Source organism: Podarcis bocagei (assembly GCF_964188305.1).
Source record: "Podarcis bocagei genome assembly, chromosome: 6".
NCBI lineage: Eukaryota > Metazoa > Chordata > Lepidosauria > Squamata > Lacertidae > Podarcis > Podarcis bocagei.
Genome location: NC_138130.1, coordinates 98,323,789 through 98,344,410, shown reverse-complemented (window position 1 = coordinate 98,344,410; position 20,622 = coordinate 98,323,789). Strand labels below are relative to the sequence as shown.

The window sequence follows — 20,622 nt, the reverse complement described above, 5'->3', positions numbered from 1 at the left end:
ACGCATGGTGGAGATGTGCACAGATATGTAGGATGGGCGTGTACACATGCAGAAGAAAGGTTTAGGTGTGGTGATGTCTGTAGCCCCTCCCCCTCAGATTGCATGCATTCAGCACTACATTCTCTCTAAAAATAGTAATATCTGTGGTCATTGAGAATTCTTTCCCGATATATTCAAGAGGTTAAGTACCCTCCCATACGTCTCTTCTGTCTTGCGTGGTACAAATCTTGATTTGAAAGTGTGTGTATGGATATCTTAACCACAAATGGTTTTGTTAACTCAGGAGCCAGAAATTCTGGAAAGGAATGGTGAAGGAATTTTAACTGAAGCAGTTAAAACGTTTTGTAGAAAGGCCCAATCGTGGCCGCGAGGAACTCCCAACCAAACATGCTACGCAAGGAGAGCTGTTGGGAACACATAATTGTTTGCTTTTTATATCAGATCAGTTACTGGGTTCATCAAAATGCCTGTGGACGCACAGGACCTTGTGGTGGCAACCGTCAAGAAATAATCTTTTGGGTGTGTTATATTAGTCTTCTTTTCAAAAGGAGCTCTGGTGTTCTTTGGAAGCTTACTGAGGATTACGCCGTGAGATCGATAATGGCAGACAAATGTCACTCAGAGACAACTTTAAGCAGAGGGAGCGTTTGGGTGTGCTATAGGCTGAATTCAGTAAACAGTGGCGTTAAGACTGGGCTCTCAATCACAACCCAGATGCCTGCATAATACACAAAGGGTTTGCATTGCGGTGGCCCAGGGAGCCCTCAGCAGATGGGAGGATTCCCTGCACACAGGGAAACAAACCCACCTCAGGAGAAGAGGTTGCAGTAGACACACTAGGAAACCTACACCAGCTTTCAAAGACCAACGCCCATGATGGCAACCGCATCCGGCATTGAACAGACTGCTCTCCTATCTCTCGATAGTTGCCAGTTTCTCTTTCGTCCCTGGTTGCTTTTCTATCCTGTCCTTCCCTCAAGAAGCTCAAGGTCATATCCTGGCTCTCTCACCTCCAGATATTGGCCAGTGCCTAATTTGAGCCCATCGATACATGCGCCTCCTATTTCGTGTCAAGACTTGACATCTGAGATGCCACCAATGGCCCTTGCCTGAAGCTCCTTCTCCTCGCTTAAAAGATGAGGTGTAAACAAGGTCAAACCAATGGCACAGGATTCCTGTGAGTTAAGGATTTGCCAGGCAAAATTTTATCTTGCTCCTTTGGGAACGTTCTATAAATGTGTTATGGCCTGGCAGGTTCCAAACTACATGTAGGGTAGCTTTCAGCTGCTGTAGGTGAGACAACTACACAAAACGTCCAGGTAAGGCCAGAAGTGATGAAGTCATCCTGGTACTGTGCAAAGGGTGGCTCTGAATTTTTCAAGGACTTGAAGCGACAGACATTTTCCTACAGTCTCCTCCCCACATCTCCTTGAGGAGGTCCTCTACTGCCCTCCTCACAATGCTAAAATGGCATGATCTGGTGCAGGGAGTTGACCTGCAGTCTAGACCATACAGGACACTCTCCAAGGCATACATGCATGGACCACTGTCCTCCTCTGCTTCTCTCCAGAGTACAGCATTGCAGGAGAAACAACCAGCTGTGAATGGATGCAACCCATGAAGGCAGAAGACAGTGTCCCCTTGGGCTAGCCATCACTATTTTTACTCTCTCACTCTATGGCTTCCTGACACTCAGGAATGCATCAGGGAAGGACCACTTGCCAGAAAGCTTGCTGGTTGGCCAGGAAGGACAAGGGTGAAGTTTTAGAACCTTACAGCCCTAGCCGAAACAAATTAAATTAAATTTAAAAATTCCTTCCAGTAGCACCTTAGAGACCAACTAAGTTTGTTCTTGGCATGAGCTTTCGTGTGCATGCACAATACTTCTTCAGATACACTGAAACAGAAGTCACCAGACCCTTATATATAGTGAGAGGATGGGGAGGGGTATTACTCAGAAGGGTGGTGGGAATGGGTGATTGGCTGATTCAGTAACTTCTCTTTCTAGTCTATTTCTGAAATTATTTTGTAATAAGACAGCTACTTTGAGATCTTGTATAGAATGTCCTGGGAGATTGAAGTGTTCTCCTACTGGTTTCTCTGTCTTGTAATTCCTGATATCAGATTTATGTCCATTTATCCTTTGGCGTAGGATCTGGCTTGTTTGTCCAATATAGAGAGCTGAAGGGCACTGTTGGCATTTCATGGCATACACAATGTTAGATGATGAGCAATTTAAAACTCCTGAAAGGGTATATGTTTGATGTTGTTGGGTCTTATTACAAAATAATTTCAGAAACAGAGACATTGGATTCTTATCTCATTATATATGATAAAGCTATTTTTAGCCATCTCACCCCTTGCTTTTTCCTGTAATACCAACTGCAGTCCTTAACAGTTGTCAACAGGTTTACCACACCTACCAGCCAATCACCCATTCCCACCACCCTTCTGAGTAATACCTCTCTCCACCCTCTCACTATATATAAGGGTCTGATGACTTCTGTTTCAGTGTATCTGAAGAAGTGTGCATGCACACGAAAGCTCATACCAAGAACAAACTTAGTTGCCCTCTACTGGAAGGAATTATTTTATTTTATTTTATTTCAACTACGGCAGACCAACACGGCTACCTACCTGTAACTTACAGCCCTAGTTTAGCAGGCTCCAAGAAGCCTTGGATCAGCTTACCCCAAATTGTGCCCTGCCTTCTTCTGGGACACCATATCGGTGGCACCTTCTTACTTTATTGACGGCATGCAAGAGATGTTGCTTGCACCATATTAAATGATGCTTCAGGCAGCCTTGCCCTCCCAGGTTGCAGCTTCAACAATAAAATACTCTTTTGAGATCTGGTGGTGTTTTCACTGCCGTGCAAAGTTGCACAGCCAGGGAGAACGTGCAGGCTCGCTGTTTTGGGTGCGTCACCAGATGAAAACAAGAGGAGCAAAGTCATCTCATGGACACATTCCCAGTCTGCCTGGCCTGTGCACTGTAAACATTTGGGAATGGAGCCATGAGACTCTTTCCTCCTTCCGAACTCCCAAGTGCTTCGTCCCTAGGTTTGGGGATTATTTTACTCACGGTCAGTTCACAAGGGTGGGTGAATGCCCATATTTGTTTGGAAGCCTGGTTTTCTCTGGAGAGACTCCTAGGCACATGTGGATCTGCTTGTGAGGCCATGTGCCTTCCATGTACACATTCTTACTTCTTATGAACTGTGAGAACCAAATGAAAGTATGATGCCGAGATGCTAGTAAGGGTCTGGGGCAGGTTCGCCCTTGGCAAGGGGGAAGTTGCAAGTCCTTACCTACCACCCCACCCCTAGTTATTTCTGTACCTGCTTCAGCTCACCTGTCACCAGTCTTCATATCTTTCTAAAAGCATCCTCAGAAGTAAAGTAAATCACACCAACGAAATAAGGAGGCAAACTGCCCAACACTATGTGATAGCAAAATCTGGGTTTTCATGGACTACAACTGAGGATGTTGGTTTCTAGCATGGAGAATTGATGGCAGTTTCATTTTCCTAGACTGGAGGTAAAGGTATTTAGACACATGGCTGCACCACCACACACCTCTGTAGTAGAAGATGCGTTTTGTGTGCTCAGTTCCTTAGGTTGAATCCATGAAAGGCTGCACAGAGGCAAATAAAGACCTTCCGCAAGCCAGAGAGGTGCCGCTGCAAGCCAGAGTGGGCCGTATTGGGGTAGGCTTGGCTCAGTAGAAGGGGCAAAGCAGGTGTAGTTTGGTAGACATGTACAATGTCTCCCAATGGATTGTTTTTTTAAAACTTCAACAAAACTGCAGTGGGCTTTCGGGATCCTAACTATGCGTGATATTGTGTTGCTTGCAACCACGTTATCCCCCCTGCCCCCGCTTAATTTAATTACAGGTGGGTACAATAGGTTGTGCAATTTTTATTTGCATCACAACGTGTGGGGAGGGGAGGTTTAACCCTTCCCTCCTGTCAAAATCTTGTCAAAAAAAATCCCCCACCCTCCTCATACTGCAGTTAGAAAAGCAGTTTCCCTATTTTACCAAGAATAATAATAATAATTTTTATTTATTTATATCCCGCCCTCCCCAGCCAAAGCCGGGCTCAGAGCAGAATGTGTTTTCAAGTGCAGTTAGGCCCAGAATTTGACCAAAACAGAGTGTGTGTGTGTCTTTCCTCACAGACCATCTGCCCACTAAATATTATCGCCAGCTACTTTTCTACTTGAAGGGGAAAAGATACATGGACTGAATGCCTTTCTTTCCTGGGGAGGGGGGGGGGAGAAGCAGCAAGGGAATGGGATTCTGATTGGGAAAATGACCCTCAGAGAAAGGGGTTGCTGTCGCTCCAATCACACCCGATTCCCCCCGGTCCCCACAGCAACACTGAATTAACAACCAAAGCCATTGAGAGATTCTCCACACACTCACACAGCCTCTCACATCCACATCTATTTTGGTCTATCGCCCTCAGGAGGCACCAAGAACATCCCATCACTAATGGCGATTCTGCTGTTGGCTAGTTGCTGCCTCAAAAGATAACGGTTAAGACACTCAACCTGGTGTACAGAAATACTATATATTTAAGGAAGGTTTTGCCATTTGACAAATATACATCATAGGTGCTTTTTTCCCATCCAACAGCATGTGCAAGAAAATTTATTCTAGTAGAGCGTCAATCTCTCCCAACCCCCGCACCCTGGGAAACCCCCCACCCAAGTCTGAAATGGGGTTTCAAACTAATAGAAAAACAAACAAACAAAAAGAAGCAAGGAAGATTTGCAGCGATACGTACTCTGTCGCACTCACACAAAAAACCCAAACCAAACCGGTGAACAAAATAGGCTATCGTAGTAAAAAAGACTCATTTAAAAAAAATAAAAAAAGATTATTTCCGTCTCGGGAAGGGAAAAGACTCATCTGGCAAGTCTATAAGACGCAGCTATTTCGCCTTGCCCGGCTACTTCTGAGCTGCAGGATGGCCCAGAAACGAGTGTGAAGTGTGAAAATGACCTGCAAGTTCTCATTTGGAGGCTCACGTTTATCACGTAAAGAAGATTCAGAACAGTCTCTGGCTGCTGCTTCTTCGCTTTGCTGTGTGCAGCGCACGATGCTGAAAGCTCGCATCCCCCCTCTTCTTCTTTCGCCTTTTATTCTTTTTCAACCCAAACAGGGTTTGCGCGAAACTTACGCAGAGACCCTTTTCTCGCCGCACGAAGAAACCTAACGGGTTTTGCATGGACAAATCCCCCGATTTTTCGGAACGTTGCACAAAGGGGAAGGGGAGAAGGATGGACGAAAAGGACACAGGATTTCCACCGTGCTCACACAAAGGTGAAATATACCTTCTGGTCCGTGTTTGTGTGTGTGCGTGTGTGTGTGTGCATGGAGGGAAATGATAACAGTAATGGGTGAGAAGGCCAATTTTAGAGAGAGAAAAAATAAAACAATAGGATGTTGCATGAGTTACAGTGCAACTGTATTATCATTCCACCCCAACCTTTTTCATCACCGTTTCTTTAAAAAGAAAAAGAAAAAGAGGATTGAGTACAACACAGTCTGGTATGCGGCCACAAAAGAGTAGCTGTCTTTGGCAAGAAGTCAATGCGCCAACCCTCCCTGTCACCTCCTGCCCATCTCGCTCTGTCTCATGAAATGAATGTTGTTGGCGCTGTCCGAGAGTTCGGGGTACTGCTCCACCGAGATCACAAAGTAGCCGTCGTAGCCCTGAACCCTCCCTGTGCTCAGCAACTGCTGCTTCTCCCCTTCTGTCCAGGAGCGTGTCCCCTCCTCCCCGTCCCGCAGTCTCTGCTGCTCCTGCGCCCAGGCTTGGGCAACCGCTCGCTGCCTGGCCAGCTCCAGCACGCGGGTCTTTTCCTCGTCCAAGGTCGTCCCGTACCGGGTGTTCAGGCACAGTGCTCCGTACTGGAGCTGGATGTCCGTGTAACGTCTAGTCCTTCCGTTGAGCACCGTGTTGATTTGGGAGACGGTGACATTGACACCGTTCTCCAGGGTCCTCCTGCCGCCGCTGAGGCCCAGGATGGACAAGTCTCCGTCCGACGGCCCTTGCTTGACGAAGTAGTGGGTGTCAACGCCCTCGATGGTGAAGTGCAAGTCGTCTAGGTAGTGGGCGTTGTTGAGTATGGCCGCAACCCTCCGCCCGTCTTCGTTGGCCGTGCTGATGATGTCCGTGGCCACCCTGCTGTCTTTCATGGCGAACTTGACCCCCTTGCCGATGACGGAGCCCCCCGAGGCAAAGTTGTGGTTCTCCTTGGTTTCGTGGCAGCCGGCGATGCTGGAGCTGTAGATCTGCTCAAAGCGCTCCAGGGTGACGAAAGCCTTCAGCTGCTTCTGCACTTCGCACTGAACTCCCAGGATCGACTGAGCAAGCAGCAGAGGGAAAAGGAGAGGGAAGAGAGGGGCTCATGTTAGCGATGGGTGCAGGTTAAGTAAACAGCAGCAGCAACAACAACAACAATAACAGCTTACAGCGCCTTAAAGACGAACACATTTAGTCTTTATGGCACAGAGTTTCGTGAATTAGCTCCAATACTTGTTAATAGACCACTGGACTTTCCCCGGTTTTTGCTACAGATTAATAATAATAATAATTTATTATTTATACCCTGCCCATCTGGCTGGGTTTCCCCAGCCACTCTGGGAGGCTTCCAACAAAATATTAAAATACAATAGTCCTTCAGATATTAAAAGCTTCCCTAAACAGGGCTGCCTTCAGATGTCTCCTAAAAGTCTGGTAGTTATTTTTTCCTTTGACATCTGGTGGGAGGGCATTCCACAGGTTGGGTGCCACTACTGAGAAGGCCCTCTCCCTGTAACTTGGCTTCTCTCAGCGAGGGAACCGCCAGAAGGCCCCCAACACTGGATCTCAGTGTCCGGGCAGAACGATGGGGGTGGAGACGCTCCTTCATTGGCAAGAGCTTCTGGGTTGTTCTGCACAATGTTATCAGGGACCTGGCTGTGATCGTAATTTTAAAACAAGAAAAAAAACCCACTTCCCTGTTATCTCAAAACAAGCTCTGTGCCTTTGAAAAGCTGCTTAATTTTAAGATCTAACGACCTTGAATACACCCTTTTAATAATACAGTAATGCATTTGGGAAGAGCGATTTCTTCCGCGGGAGAAAAACAACTCTTGGGCTGTGTGGCTGTGGAAATAAAAAGGAAGGGGCGCAAACAGATTGTGCAGAGTTCAAAGGGACAGAGTACCCTGCCTTTGAAAATTGCTATCCATTCCGTTTCATCTTCTACCATGTATTCCCCACCCCTTTGCCAATGAATTAGCGAAGGCGAGCGGTAGAAAGTGCAACTTAAATGGGAGCTAGCGGGCCTCTGATAATGGGGAAGCTTTCAGCAAACTGTTCAGGTAGAGAGAAATGGTACAAAAAAACCCCAGAAGTATCGCGGATGGAATGGAGAGAACTCATGTGCATCAGTAGATAAGAGCACTGAGGGAAAACCTGTGGATGCTGACATGGAGTCCCAGCTAAACCCTGGGGAAAAAGCGACTGTTTTGCTTGGTACAAAATGAGCATCTGTCAGGACATTAACAGCATGTGTGCAGATTGCCAAAAGTGACTACTAAACGTGGCCGCCACATCTCACAAGGGCAGATCTTTGATCCGGTGAAGGGTAAGTTAAACCACCACTCCCACCCAATGTGTTTTGAATGTGGGGGCAAAAGAACCAACTTTCTCCACGTGTCGGGGGCGAGTCAAAAGACCAACCAATCTAGCTGTGGAGCAGATTGCAGAGGCCATTCTGGCTTCCACGATCCATTTGGCAGAATGGAACCAATTTCAGCCCACTCATTGCCGTATCTGCAGAGTAGATACGGAAGGAAGAAAATGCCATGTTGCTCCTCCTTGGAGACGGCAGCAGTGGTAGGAGAGCATGGCAGTACTTCCAAGTTGGAAAAGAGAGCTATAGTAGTCACCTCACGGTTCACAGTGTAGGGAATTGTGGTTATGTGTTCCATTCCCTCCTTCGCCTGCATTTCACGTGAGACAGTGGACATGTTCGAGAAATACCTTGCCATGGTCAAGAACAAGTTCCAGAGACGATAGCAGAAAAGAAGTCTTCATTTCCTCATCAAAAGGCCTAGGAGTCAATTGAGTTTTCTAGATTTTTGAGATGGCTAGTGTAGCTTTTGATAGCGATCTAGGCCGAGGCATGCCTGTGCTAAATGAACATAATTTTGTGCACTGGAAGCAATGCTTAATAGCACTTCTAGATGCAAAAGGAGTCCTGGGTGCTGCAAAAAGCCCTCACACAGATCCTACTGCAATGACTGCTTCCCCTGGCTGTGGGGGGCTGGAAGGCACAGCCACGACAGTTGCATATCAATCTTTTAAGGATAGAGCCCTGCTCAGTCTTTATGGCGCAGAATTGACCATTGCTATGGCCAGGAGTTAAGCGCAAGAGGCCGAAACACTAGGAGCCTGCTTACCTGAACAATTTCCTCCTCCCATATACAGTCATACCTCATGTTACGTTTGCTTCATGTTACGTTATTTCAGGTTATATCCTGCAGCGACCCGGAAGTACCAAAAAGGGTTACTTCCGGGTTTCGCTGCTCGCGCATGCGCAGAAGTGTAAAATGATGTAACGTGCATGTGCAGAAGCGCTGAATCGCAACCCGCACATGCACAGACACTCCGCTACGGTTTGCACTTTTTTCATGTTGCGAACGGGCCTCCGGAACGGATCCCATTCGCAACCAGAGGTACCACTGTATACCCAAATGAACCAGACATTGTGCATTCATGATGGTCTGTGCTCCTGGCGATATTCGGGGTGGCTATTCGCGACCCCGCTTTCAATACTGTTTGTGGCGGCAAAAGGGTGGGCATGGACCCTGTTTCCAACCAGTGCGTGTCCAGTAACTTCCTGCTGAAACCTTGTAACTTTTGACACCACCAGTGCTCTGTTTTCGTCCTGCTTCTGTTGCGTAAGAGCACCCCCCCAATGCAGTAACACTGGATGTGTGGTTTGGTATAAATCACGAATGCACTATTATTGTACCCATAACCATTTGCAAATGAGGTATAGGGGGTAGCGACTAAAGACACAATCTTTTTGTCGAATGCCCTCCCTAGAGCGGCTTGCCTGTCACCTCCTAACATTTTGCAGCCAGTTATGGTCCTTTCAGTCCCGGGTGAAGATCATTTTGGCTTCCCAGACTTTTCAATCTTAAAATCTGTTGGTACTTTAAACATTATTTGCACTACTGTTGTTCGGTTTCCATTTTTCTTCTTTACGTTTCTAATTTTTTACTGTAAACTGTCCAGGGAACCTTGGCTATCTGGCGGTATATAAAATGTTGTAAATACATAAATATGAAAAAGGTTCTGTGCACCTGGAAGCAGTTATGTTTAGAACTGGAGAAGTGGCTATTTACCCCACTGAACGGGAGGGTAGTTTGTGGAATAATTTAATGACTCCAATAGGGGGCTTTCTAGAAACAGACAGTGGCCTGGTTCCCACATCACATTAAACCATAGTTAACGTTTAACTATAGTGTAACGTGAATGAGCAGAATGCTGGTAGATTATGCTCAGAAATCCCTCCTTCACAACTCCCTCACTGTTGGCTGCAACAACTGAGAAGCTTTAGCTTGTCACATTAAGACTTGTGGTTGGCTTCTTTCCAAACAAAACAACCAAGGCTTAATCTTGGCTTGCTTCTCATGGGTTGCTTGTGGAAAGCAAACCATGACCCTGGGTCCAAGCATCATGATAAACCAAGGCTCGTGGTTTGTAACTCAACACAAGGCTCAGCCAGGAGTCAGGGAGGAGCAAAACTGGGTCTTTTGAAAATTAAACTATGGCTTACTGTGATGTGTGAACAGTGAGGTAGATTACCTTGCTATTGTCCCATTCTTGAGTCTTCAGTTGGGTGTGGATGAGTTCATAAGATGGCTCCACAGCATCCATGTCTGGCTTAGGATATCCAGGGATGACGTTGTGCAGTTGAAACCCAAATGTGAGCAGCCAGCTGTTGACATCTGGGATGTGATAAACGAGAAACCAAAGGGTTAGCTTGTTCATTATACTTTATTGTGTGTAGGTACCTGGAAAGAAAGTCAGATAACTTGGAAATACCTTCCACCCAAAGTATGTGTGTGGGTGGGGGAAAGGAATAGACTATATTTGCTCATGTCTATTCCTGCAATGAATGAGGTGTAAATCTGAAGCTGCACATTTCCTAAGATGTCCATAGTGGCCACACGGCAACTCTACTTTCTCCAGATTTTATATTGCACAAGTTGGCCAAACGGGAAACAAATACACATCATGCAAACAGGCTGATGGCTTGCTTCTCCTTGCTATATTCTCAAAACTCTGTGTTATCTGCTAAAGATTCAGGAGAGGGAAGATCGTTTGCTGGCCACGGAAAACGCCTTCCTTCTGTGTCTTTGAAAATCTGACAGAGAAAAGGCAATGTTGCTTTTTTATTATTTCATTACCACGAAAATTAAAGCACTTTGCTCTCAACAGCCATTCACTCTCTATATCAATAGCAGCAGCAACCAGTTTCTTAATAGCTTTGTCGTGTGATCTTCTAAGTTATACAGAAATCTACCCTGCTTCTGAGCAGTAGGCTATTATACCACTAGGAATAAGCCAGTGTCATTTATTGGAAGGGATAGAGGTCAGGAGAAGACTTTTTTTTAAGATGTCCGAATGCTCAAAAGACAGTCAGGGCAACATCCAGCCATCACAACGCAGAAGCTTAGTCCTAACATTAAAATCAATGGAACCCCAAAAGAATTTAGGATCTGCCCCAAATATCAATCTGCTGAAAATGAAGCAGTGTTTATTTATGTTAAGTAAAAACAGTGCATTTCATATGACACTGGGTACATTTTTGGCTTCCACTCAATTTGGTTCCCTGTATGTCAGAATGAATTCATTCTGGGGGCAGAGTAAAGAGCATGGCTATTGGAAACAGGGGTAATAGAAATGTCAACTCAATCTTCTCCCTCCACAAAAGCCAGTCACAAAAGCATTCCTTCTCCACTATAGGGGGGCTATGAACATAAACTCCAATTACTGTATTTTTTTGCTCTATAAGACTCACCTTTTCCCTCCTAAAAAGCAAGGGGAAATGTGCGTGCGTCTTATGGAGCGAATGCAGGCTGCGCAGCTATCCCAGAAGCCAGAACAGCAAGAGGGATTGCTGCTTTCACTGCGCAGTGATCCCTCTTACTGTTCTGGCTTCTGAGATTAAGATTTATTTTTTTCTTGTCTTCCTCCTCCATAAACTAGGTGCGTCTTGTGGTCTGGTGCGTCTTATAGAGCGAAAAATACGGTAATCCTAGGTATCCTTTGCTAGTTCTCCTTTAGGTGATCTTTTGCAACGCTCACAGCAGAATCCTAACATAGGTTTATTCAGAAGTTCCCCTGCATTCAATAAAATCTTATCCACTATAAGTGTGTTTTGAATCGCAGTCTCCAGTTCTGAACCATCCCTCCAAAATCCCCTCAACTTTAGGGACGGGAGAATCTGTAAATTGTGGTTTCACCCAGTTTCTCAAATTTCCAATCTTACAATCAGTTCATATTTCCACAACAATTTGCAATTATTATTATTTTTAATTACAAGTGGGTAGCCGTGTTGGTCTGCCGTAGTCGAAACAAAATAAAAAAAATCCTTCCAGTAGCACCTTAGAGACCAACTAAGTTTGTTATTGGTATGAGCTTTTGTGTGCATGGTATCTGAAGAAGTGTGCATGCACACGAAAGCTCATACCAATAACAAACTTAGTTGGTCTCTAAGGTGCTACTGGAAGGTATTATTTTTAAGGGGTCCTCATGAAAATTCACCATCTAAGTGTGAATTTCTCTTAGCATTCACACGATTGTATGCAATTTAGTCTTAATGCACGTTTGTTGCAAGCAATTTTGTCTTGTAATGCATTTTTGGGATCTTAACTATTTTATTATTGATTTTGTTAAGAAGCGCAAACATAAAAAAGAAAGCAAAGAGTACAAAATGTCAACCATAAAGCGTCACAGCCTGGAAGGACAAAAGTACAAAGGTTCAGCACAGCTCCAAAGGAATAAAGTATGGACTCGTGCAAAGATTCCCTCTGCAAATAACTAAGATTTATAAAAATAAAAGCATTGTCCACCTGTCAGTGCCATCATTATTGAAAATAAAGGTTCCAAAAAGGCTTAGATGAGCCAGACATTTGCACATACTGGTGGCACTGGCGGGCCTCAATATTCATACTGGAAATAAAATCATACCATATAGCAAAAATGCCAAACAAAAAAACCCTGGTCATTAAAGGACCCCTGACCATTAGGTCCAGTCGTGGCCGACTCTGGGGTTGCGGCGCTCATCTCGCCTTATTGGCCGAGGGAGCCGGCGTACAGCTTCCGGGTCATGTGGCCAGCACTGCTAAGCCGCTTCTGGCGAACCAGAGCAGCACACGGAAACGCCGTTTACCTTCCTGCCGGAGTGATACCTATTTATCTACTTGCACTTTGACGTGCTTTCGAACTGCTAGGTTGGCAGGAGCAGGGACTGAGCAACGGGAGCTCACCCTGTTGCGGGGATTCGAACCGCCGACCATCTGATTGGCAAGTCCTAGGGTCTGTGGTTTAACCCACAGCGCCACCCACATCCCCTACCCTGGTCATTAGAGTTCTCTTAATCTCGGGGTTGTGGGTTTGAGCCTCACACTGGGCAAAAAGATTCCTGCATTGCAGGGGGCTGGACTAGAAAACCCTCATGGGTCCCTTCGAACTCTACAATTCTGTGACAAAACGGGACACAATTTGCTCAGCCGGCTGTCCAGATGCTAACTATGGATGGGCAACGTCTAGTTCACCCTGTCTCCCAATCTCTCAAGCTGTCCCGTTTGATGGTTCTCGTAGCTTTTGACCAGCCAGCACTCCAAACGAAGATGATTACTATTTGATACCCTCTCTAAAATGGGATACTGGGAATCCGTCCCTCTGGGGTCTCTTCCAGCTTTGTGAATCTAAGTTGCCTTGTGCAGAGTCATGCAGATGATGAAAGCATCTTAAGGGAAACATTTTGCTGGGCTTGATTGAATCAACAGTGCGGCTAAGCACTGTGCCTTCCACTCAGACTAGTAACAACCGCCCAAGGCCTCCTGCAGGAAGCTTCCTCACCTGTTCTGCCTGAGATCTTTTAACTAGCAATCCCAGGGGCTGAATCAATTTGATTCCCTCCCCCTCTTCTTTTTTTCCTTTCCCCTCCTGTGACGCAACTCTTATTTGGGGACTTCCCTGGCTTTTTTTCTGGCCCATGTAGGACCAGTCTGGAAAGTTAGCCTTGGTGAAGACTTGACATTTTCATCCCCCCAAAAGTTTTTGATTTGAGTTCCCATTGAAACGGGGCTGTATTTTAAATCAGTCATACCTCGGGCTGAATATGCTTCATGTTGCGCGCGTTCGAGTTGTGCTCCGCGGCAACCTGGAAGTAACGGAGCGTGTTACTTCCGAGTTTCGCCACTCGCACAGACACTCAATGATGTCATGCGCAGAAGCAGCCAAAAGCGACGCGTGTGTGCGCAGATGTGCCGTTGCTAGTTACGTTTGCTTCTGGATGTGAACGGGGCTCCGGAATGGATCCCGTTCGTATCCAGAGGTACCACTGTATTTTAATGTTTTAATATTGTATTTTAATCTTGTTTTTAAGTTGTATTTCAATCAATTTGTTTTTATATTGGGTGTTAGCTGCCCTGAGCCTGGTCTTGGCTGGGGAGGGCAGGGTATAATAAAATTTATTATTATTATTATTATTATTATTATTATTATTATTATTATTATTATGAACCTGTGATCCTCCGATGCAACCATGCGCTCTACCACTTGAACTACGGTCTACCCCCCTCATATACTCTGCCACTCCTGTCTCCATGTCTATTGGTTTCAAACCAACTCCCCAAACTTGCTGCGTTTTCCTACCCCTCTTTAACTGGCAGGCCATTTCCTCGCTTCAGGTCCTTTGAGACTTGCTGAAATCTTCCCATGCCACTGAATTCTTCCCTACTGCATTCCTGCTACTGTTAATTCAGTGTGTTGTGTCTGTCCAGGCTGTGCTATTCCTCCCCCCGAATGCACACTTGCTCCCACCCACAAATTTCTTGCCCCAAATTTAATTCCGCAGCGACTCTGGTGGGAGTTTGGTCAAAGGCTGCCGTCTCTCTGCTCTGGCCTATATTTAAGGCACATGATACTTGTTTTTCCTCCATCCCTTAAGTAGCGCTTCTCATGGCTGAATTAACGCTTAATCGCATTGTTATTTTTAAAAGGCTTGATAAAAAGGTCATGATTAGAAAGGACTCTCCTGGAGCGAGGCTCCTTAATGCAGTTTATTTAGATGCAATTTTGAATTTGGGCTGCCAGCTGATGCACACACGGATACCTCTGTGCAACTGATAGGAAATTAGGAGAACATTAATCATCCTTTAATCTGCAGGAAGGGGATTATCGGGTCTGGCTGAGCCCCTTGCAAAATGGAGAGCTTTGAAGAAGAAGAGTTTGGATTTGATATCCCGCTTTATCACTACCCGAAGGAGTCTCATAGAATCATAGAGTTGGAAGAGACCACAAGGGCCATCGAGTCCAACCCCCTGCCAAGCAGGAAGCACCATCAGAGCACTCCTGACATATGGTTGTCAAGCCTCTGCTTAAAGACCTCCAAAGAAGGAGACTCCACCACACTCCTTGGCAGCAAATTCCACTGTCGAACAGCTCTTACTGTCAGGAAGTTCTGACAGTCTCAAAGCGGCTAACATTCTCCTTTCCCTTCCTCCCCCACAACAAACACTCTGTGAGGTGAGTGGGGCTGAGAGACTTCAGAGAAGTGTGACTAGCCCAAGGTCACCCAGCAGCTGCATATGGAGGAGCGGAGACGTGAACCCGGTTCACCAGATTATGAGTCTACCACTCTTAACCACTACACCACGCTGGCTCACGCTTTGCAACAGGACTTCGCAAAACCCAACCATCAGCTGATTGTCAGGCCGTAAGGAGTCCCTTGCAAAATCCTTTGCAAGACCCGTGTGGACAAGCGAAGGTCACTTGACCCCTGCCCACTTGCCAAAATCGGCCTTCAAGACCAGATCCAGCCCCCTTCCGTGTGAAGGAATGAAAAGGGGGAGAGGGACTCTCTTTGCAAGTTGGCTTAAACTACCGGAGTGGGTTTTTGATACAACCAAGCCAGAGAAAGTCTAGTGTCTATTCTGTCCTCTCTGGCAACCTCTAGGTTAGATTACTGCAGTGAGTTACGTGTGGGGCTGCCTTTGAAGATGGCTCAGTAACTGCAGATGGTGCCAAAATTGGCAGCCAGATTGTCGAACAACACAATACGGTCTGAACATATAACACCAGTTTGGGCACAACTGCGCTAGCTTCCAATGAGCTTCCGGGCTCGCATCGAGGTGCTTGTTTTGAACTATAAAGCTTGTATGTGGTTCAGGACCATAGCTGTCAACTTTCAGATTTGAAAATAAGGGATCAGCAGCCTCACCTACCCCGGGGACAGTCTACGGGATATCTAACAATCCGGGATAGCAGCGGGAAACTGCACTGGAATAAGGGATTCCCCCCCCCCAAAAGGGAAGGTTGACAGCTACCTCTTCCTACTTGAACCCGGACCATGCATTCATCATCCGTGTGCCCCCTTTGAGGGAGGTGAGGACTCATAATCTTGCTCCAGTGGGCCTTGTGGGCATTTCCCGTCTGCCAAGAGTAGGACTGTTCCCAAGTTAACCCCTGTCAGACCCCTGCCTGAAACTTGAGAGAGCTGTAGTCAAGTATAGATGATTCTGAGCCACACTGGTCAAAAGTCAGCTTTCTAAAATCATTAAGTTGTTTATGATGAACAGGCGGCTCGTCCAGCGTCTGTCCTCTTCCAGCTCACCTAAGTCAGTTCTACTTTGTTTTTGGAAATGAGGTCTGCTCGTGCAATGGCACTTCCTCCCCCTGGGTGCCCCATGCACCCCCTAAATAGGCTCTGGAGGGCTGGGAGAAGCCCCAGATCAGGTTTAGGGGGCACGGGAGAGGAGAGATTGGAGGGAAGTCGTTTCATGAGTGGACCTTGTCCCCTACGTATGTACTCCACTTAGTACTACACCTTTGATTCCCCTCCTCTGTCCTTACACCTTGAATGTTTTTGGGTGCAACAGAGATTTGTAGTCCTTTATAGTGTTTTCTGCTATAAACCAATTTGCAAAAGTTTGTGGAGTGTTTAAATCGAAGGTTTCCACATAGCTAACTGACCTGAGAGAATAACAACCTCTGCATGAATCAATGCACCTTGTTATAAGGAAGTTTTCAATGTTCAATGTTTTATTGTGTTTTTAATATTTTGTTGGGAGCCGCCCAGAGTGCCTGGGGCAACCCGGTCAGATGGATGGCATATAAATAATAAAATTAATAATAATAATAATAATAATAATAATAATAATAATAATAATAATAATAATTTGCTTTAACTCTTCCTTAGCAATCTAAGGAAACATTTCTTCTTTTCTATCTAGCTACCATGCAACAGTTGAAGCAAAACTAGTACAGTGAGAGATTCAGCTTTTAACTCCAAAGTATAGAACCATATATAAGCTGCTCTTCCCAATGAAGTAAAAAATAATTCGGGAGAAACTGAAAATACCTGGGTGCAGATTTTAAAACTGGCATTGTTTTTAAGAGACGCATAGTCAGATACAGTGGTGCCTCGTAAGATGAAATTAATTTGTTCTGCGAGTTTTGTCGTCTTACGATTTTTTTCGTCTTGCGAAGCACGGTGTCGGGAAAGTTTTGGAAAAGCTTCAAAAATCACCAAAGTCTTCAAAAACCTCAAAAAAGGCTACCACACTGCGTTCTATGAGTTGCTCCTCGAAGTCAAGTCGCAACTGTATTAACGGTTTTGAGAAAAAGGAAACAAACTTGCAAGGCGTTTCCGTCTTGCGAAGCAAGCCCATAGGGAAAATCGTCTTGCGAAGCAGCTCAAAAAACAAAAAACCCTTTCGTCTAGCAAGTTTTTTGTCTTGCGAGGCATTCGTCTTGCGAGGTACCACTGTATAAGCTGCTCTTCCCAATGAAGTAAAAAATAATTCAGGAGAAACTGAAAATACCTGGGTGCAGATTTTAAAACTGGCATTGTTTTTAAGAGACGCATAGTCAGATACGGTGCAACTGAGCTGACCGGTGGACCCGAGACCAGCTGGGCTGGCCAAAAAGGAAACTTACCAGTCATGTAACACTTGATATCCTGAGAGTTACTGATAGGATTGTTATTCTTGAACATGTAGAGACTGAAAGGCATTATATTGCTGCTGCTGAGACGTTTCCAAATGTCGTGGTCCGGGCTGGTCCACCGGCCGGCGAGCACATCGTAGTCTCTCTTCCCCATGTGTATCAGTTTGGTGAGGGGATCGTAGAGGCCTCCATGGTAGCCGATGATGATCTGGAAGTTTGGGTTGGTGTCAGTGTAGATCTCCCCGTAAGCCGTGTACAGGATCTGCTTGATCATGAGGCCCGTCCCGCTGAAGACGGCCAGAGGAGTCCCGATGTTGTCGCAAGCGATGTAGAACTCGTCCCCGCTGCTGAGCTCCATGGCAAAGAGGTGGCCCTGCAGGTCGTAATAGAGGGACGTTATCTCAGAGCTGGAGTGGTTGTACAGGTGGGTGACTTTGGTGGGGTTGGTGAGATCCGCGTAGAAGAACTGCAGGTGGTGGCCGTGGGCCGTTTTGCTGGAGACTCTCCTCCCAAGTCCGTCATAGCGGTACTTCACGCTCCAGCCACTGGCTTTGTTGTACGCCTTGATGAGCAGCCCTGCGGAGTTGTACTCGAAAACATCGTTCCCTCTTTGTCTCAAGAAGCCGTCTTCGTCCATCTTATATTGCACGTCCCCCAGCCTCGTGATCCTGTCCCTGAGGTCGTACCTCAGAGGCGTGAGGCGGGCGCTGTTGCCGGGACTCAGCAAATGGAGATTCCCGTTCAGGTCGTAGCTGTACCGCCAGAGCGGCTTCTCGTTGATCGACACAGTCTGCAGCTGCCCGTCGGCATCGTACTCGTAAGAATACCTTGTTGTGTTTGCGTACGGACCGACCTTCAACTCCTTCTTCACCACCCTCCCCATGTTGTCGTACTGCACCGTCATCCAGTACATAAGGGACCTGAATATCTCGTACTGCACTTCCTTCATCCTGCCGTAAGCGTCAAAGTGTTTCGTGTGAGTCATGACGGCGGTGGTGATGATCTGGTTGATGTCGTAGTAGATGACCCCGAACTTGCCGAACTGCTCCGTCTTGCCCGACACGTCGTCGTACCGGTAGAGGTCGATGGGCAACGGCGTCTCGTTGATCACCGCTTGCATGCTGGTCACCCGGAAGCTGTTGTCGTAGTTGTAATCAAAGCGGGCGTTCACCATGCCTTCCTCCGTGAAGCGGAAAATCTGCCGGTCAATGAGGGGCCCGATCTGCCGGTACCGGATGGTGCAGGTGAACCCTTCGTTTTGCAGGTTTATGGTCTTCAGCATGCCGGCGGTTTCGTCGTAAGTGAAGCTGATCTTGGTGGTGTCGTAGAGCATTTCGGCCAACTTGGACAGCTTGCCGTACTTGTAGATGACCCGCCTCCCTGTCCCCAAATGATAGGTGTGGAGAAGCTGCCGCTCCTCATTGAAGTCCTGAACGACTGAGGCGTTTCCCTCGGGGGGCCTGTAGATGTTCCGGTAGTAGCCGATGGAACGGATTGTTTCAAAGGTCTGTCGGGCTACGTTGGGCATGGTCACCGACGACAAGCGGTCGTTCTTATCGAACTCGAAAATGTACTGCCTCTGGCTGTGGAGAAGCAGCACCATGGACTGTAACCAAGAGAGAAAGCAGTTATTATCCTTCATTGAACAGCCGTTGGAAATCTGAACTTTCTCAAGCAATGAAATTCTTTACTGGCACTGGGGGGCATTCAGTGTAGCGCTATGGCAATTGCTCCATCAGCTCAAGAATTCAGCTTGCCAGGCGGAATGACCCCCCCCCCACCAGGTGTACTAATTTTTTTGGTGTGTCTGTCCCTTGGCAGAATTTTGCTAGCAGGATTTGTTGAGTTGGATCTGGTCCATTATTTTAATTTTAATTATCATTTGCAATTCTGCCTCTTTTAGAAATAGTGCCCCCTCCCCCTGAAATTTCTGTAATCAGGGCAGGGGAAGTACACTTGAAGACTGAAACATCGGAAAACGCCTTGCAGTCTCCTATTCTGTGGTACTGATAGCTTACTTCCTCCTGGTGCCCATGTAATAAAAAATTTGGTGGATGTCAGGGCCTGGCTGGACGACGAGGAGTGATGGGAGGTGCCAGCTGGGGAACCCTTAACGGAAGCCCCAGAGAAGGAGGGCTCAGAACCCAGGGGTTTGTGGTGGGATGCAGAGGAGGTCAGAAGGGGAAGATTAGGAAGAGGTGCTGGATACTGAACGGACAACAGGGTTCAGTGAGCAGGAGGAGCCTGTGACAGGGAGCAGTTCAGACTCTGTGGCTGAAGCAGAGGAAGGGGTGGGGCGAAGGGACTGCTCAAGACTCGTGGGAGTCTCCTTCGCTGGATGCAACAAGTTCTCCTCCCTCTGGTCTCCAAAAAGGTGCAGGACAACGAGGAGAGCAGAACAGAGCCCGGAGGTGCGCAGACACAGTTTGAGACTGCTTGGGAAACATCTGGGAAAGGAGAAGTCTTAGGAGGGGATGGAAGGCAGGGGGCAGCAGTCCTGGCAATTGCTCTATGTGGGTAAGACCTAGTGGGAAGGGTTGCTGAGTTGTATGCCATTTCCTTGAACAAAGAAGACATGCATTGGCTGCCAGTACGTTTCCAAGCACAATTCAAAATGTTGGTGCTGACCTTTAAAGCCCTAAATGGCCTCGGTCAGGTATACCTGAAGGAGCGTCTCTACCCCCATCGTTCAGCCCGGACACTGAGGTCCACCTCTGAGGGTCTTTTGGCAGTTCTCTCACTGCGAGAATTGAGGTTAGAGGGAACCAGGCAGAGGGCCTTCTCGGTAGTGGCGCCTGCCCTGTGGAACACCCTCCCTTCAGATGTGAAGGAAATAAGCAGCTATCCTATCTTTAGAAGATATCTGAAGGCAGCCCTGTTTAGGGAAGTTTTTAATATTTAATGCTGCATTGTTTTTAACACTCGATTGGGATGATGATGATGATGATGATGATGATTATTTTACAACAGACTCTGCTTCTTTGTGCTGACCTGCATCTGACTCCAGCCCTGACAGAGGAGCAATAGATAGCTCCAGTTTCCTGAGGGGCTAGCTGTTCTGGTCAGCAAAACCGGTAGCGTGCCTTGTGGTACCTTAAAGAACAATGACTGTATCCAATGTAGCACTAAGTAATTCATTAGTGCGATGATTTACTGCTGCGTAATGGAGCTTCTTCCCCCATTCTCTTTTCTCAGTGCCTTGCCCAAATCTGCTCCAGGGGGTGCACCGGGTGGGGCGAGGAGAGACAGGGAAAATTCTGTTGCACAACTGTAAACCCTTGGATTAGCTGGATACCATAGCAACAAATTAATTATGGCATAAGCATTCATGGACTGGAGTCCACTATCATCTGACGAAGTGGGTTCTAG

The 20,622-nt window shown here is 46.7% G+C and overlaps 1 protein-coding gene across 11 annotated transcripts in view; it reads right to left on the bottom strand.

Moving 5' to 3' along the window:
• Window positions 1-2,585: 2,585 nt before the first annotated feature.
• The window catches only part of TENM4 (teneurin transmembrane protein 4), a 1,513,375-nt gene continuing 1,495,338 nt past the window's right edge, over window positions 2,586-20,622 (bottom strand). For all 11 annotated transcript variants that reach the window (XM_081197251.1, XM_081197258.1, XM_081197259.1 and 8 more), the window contains 3 exons: window positions 17,245-18,859; window positions 9,877-10,019; window positions 2,586-6,377 (listed from right to left, as the gene is read on the bottom strand). In XM_081197251.1, coding sequence (XP_081053377.1) covers window positions 5,619-6,377; window positions 9,877-10,019; window positions 17,245-18,859 — 2,517 coding nt within the window. In that variant the 3' untranslated portion in view covers window positions 2,586-5,618. The remainder of the gene's footprint in view (window positions 6,378-9,876; window positions 10,020-17,244; window positions 18,860-20,622) is intronic.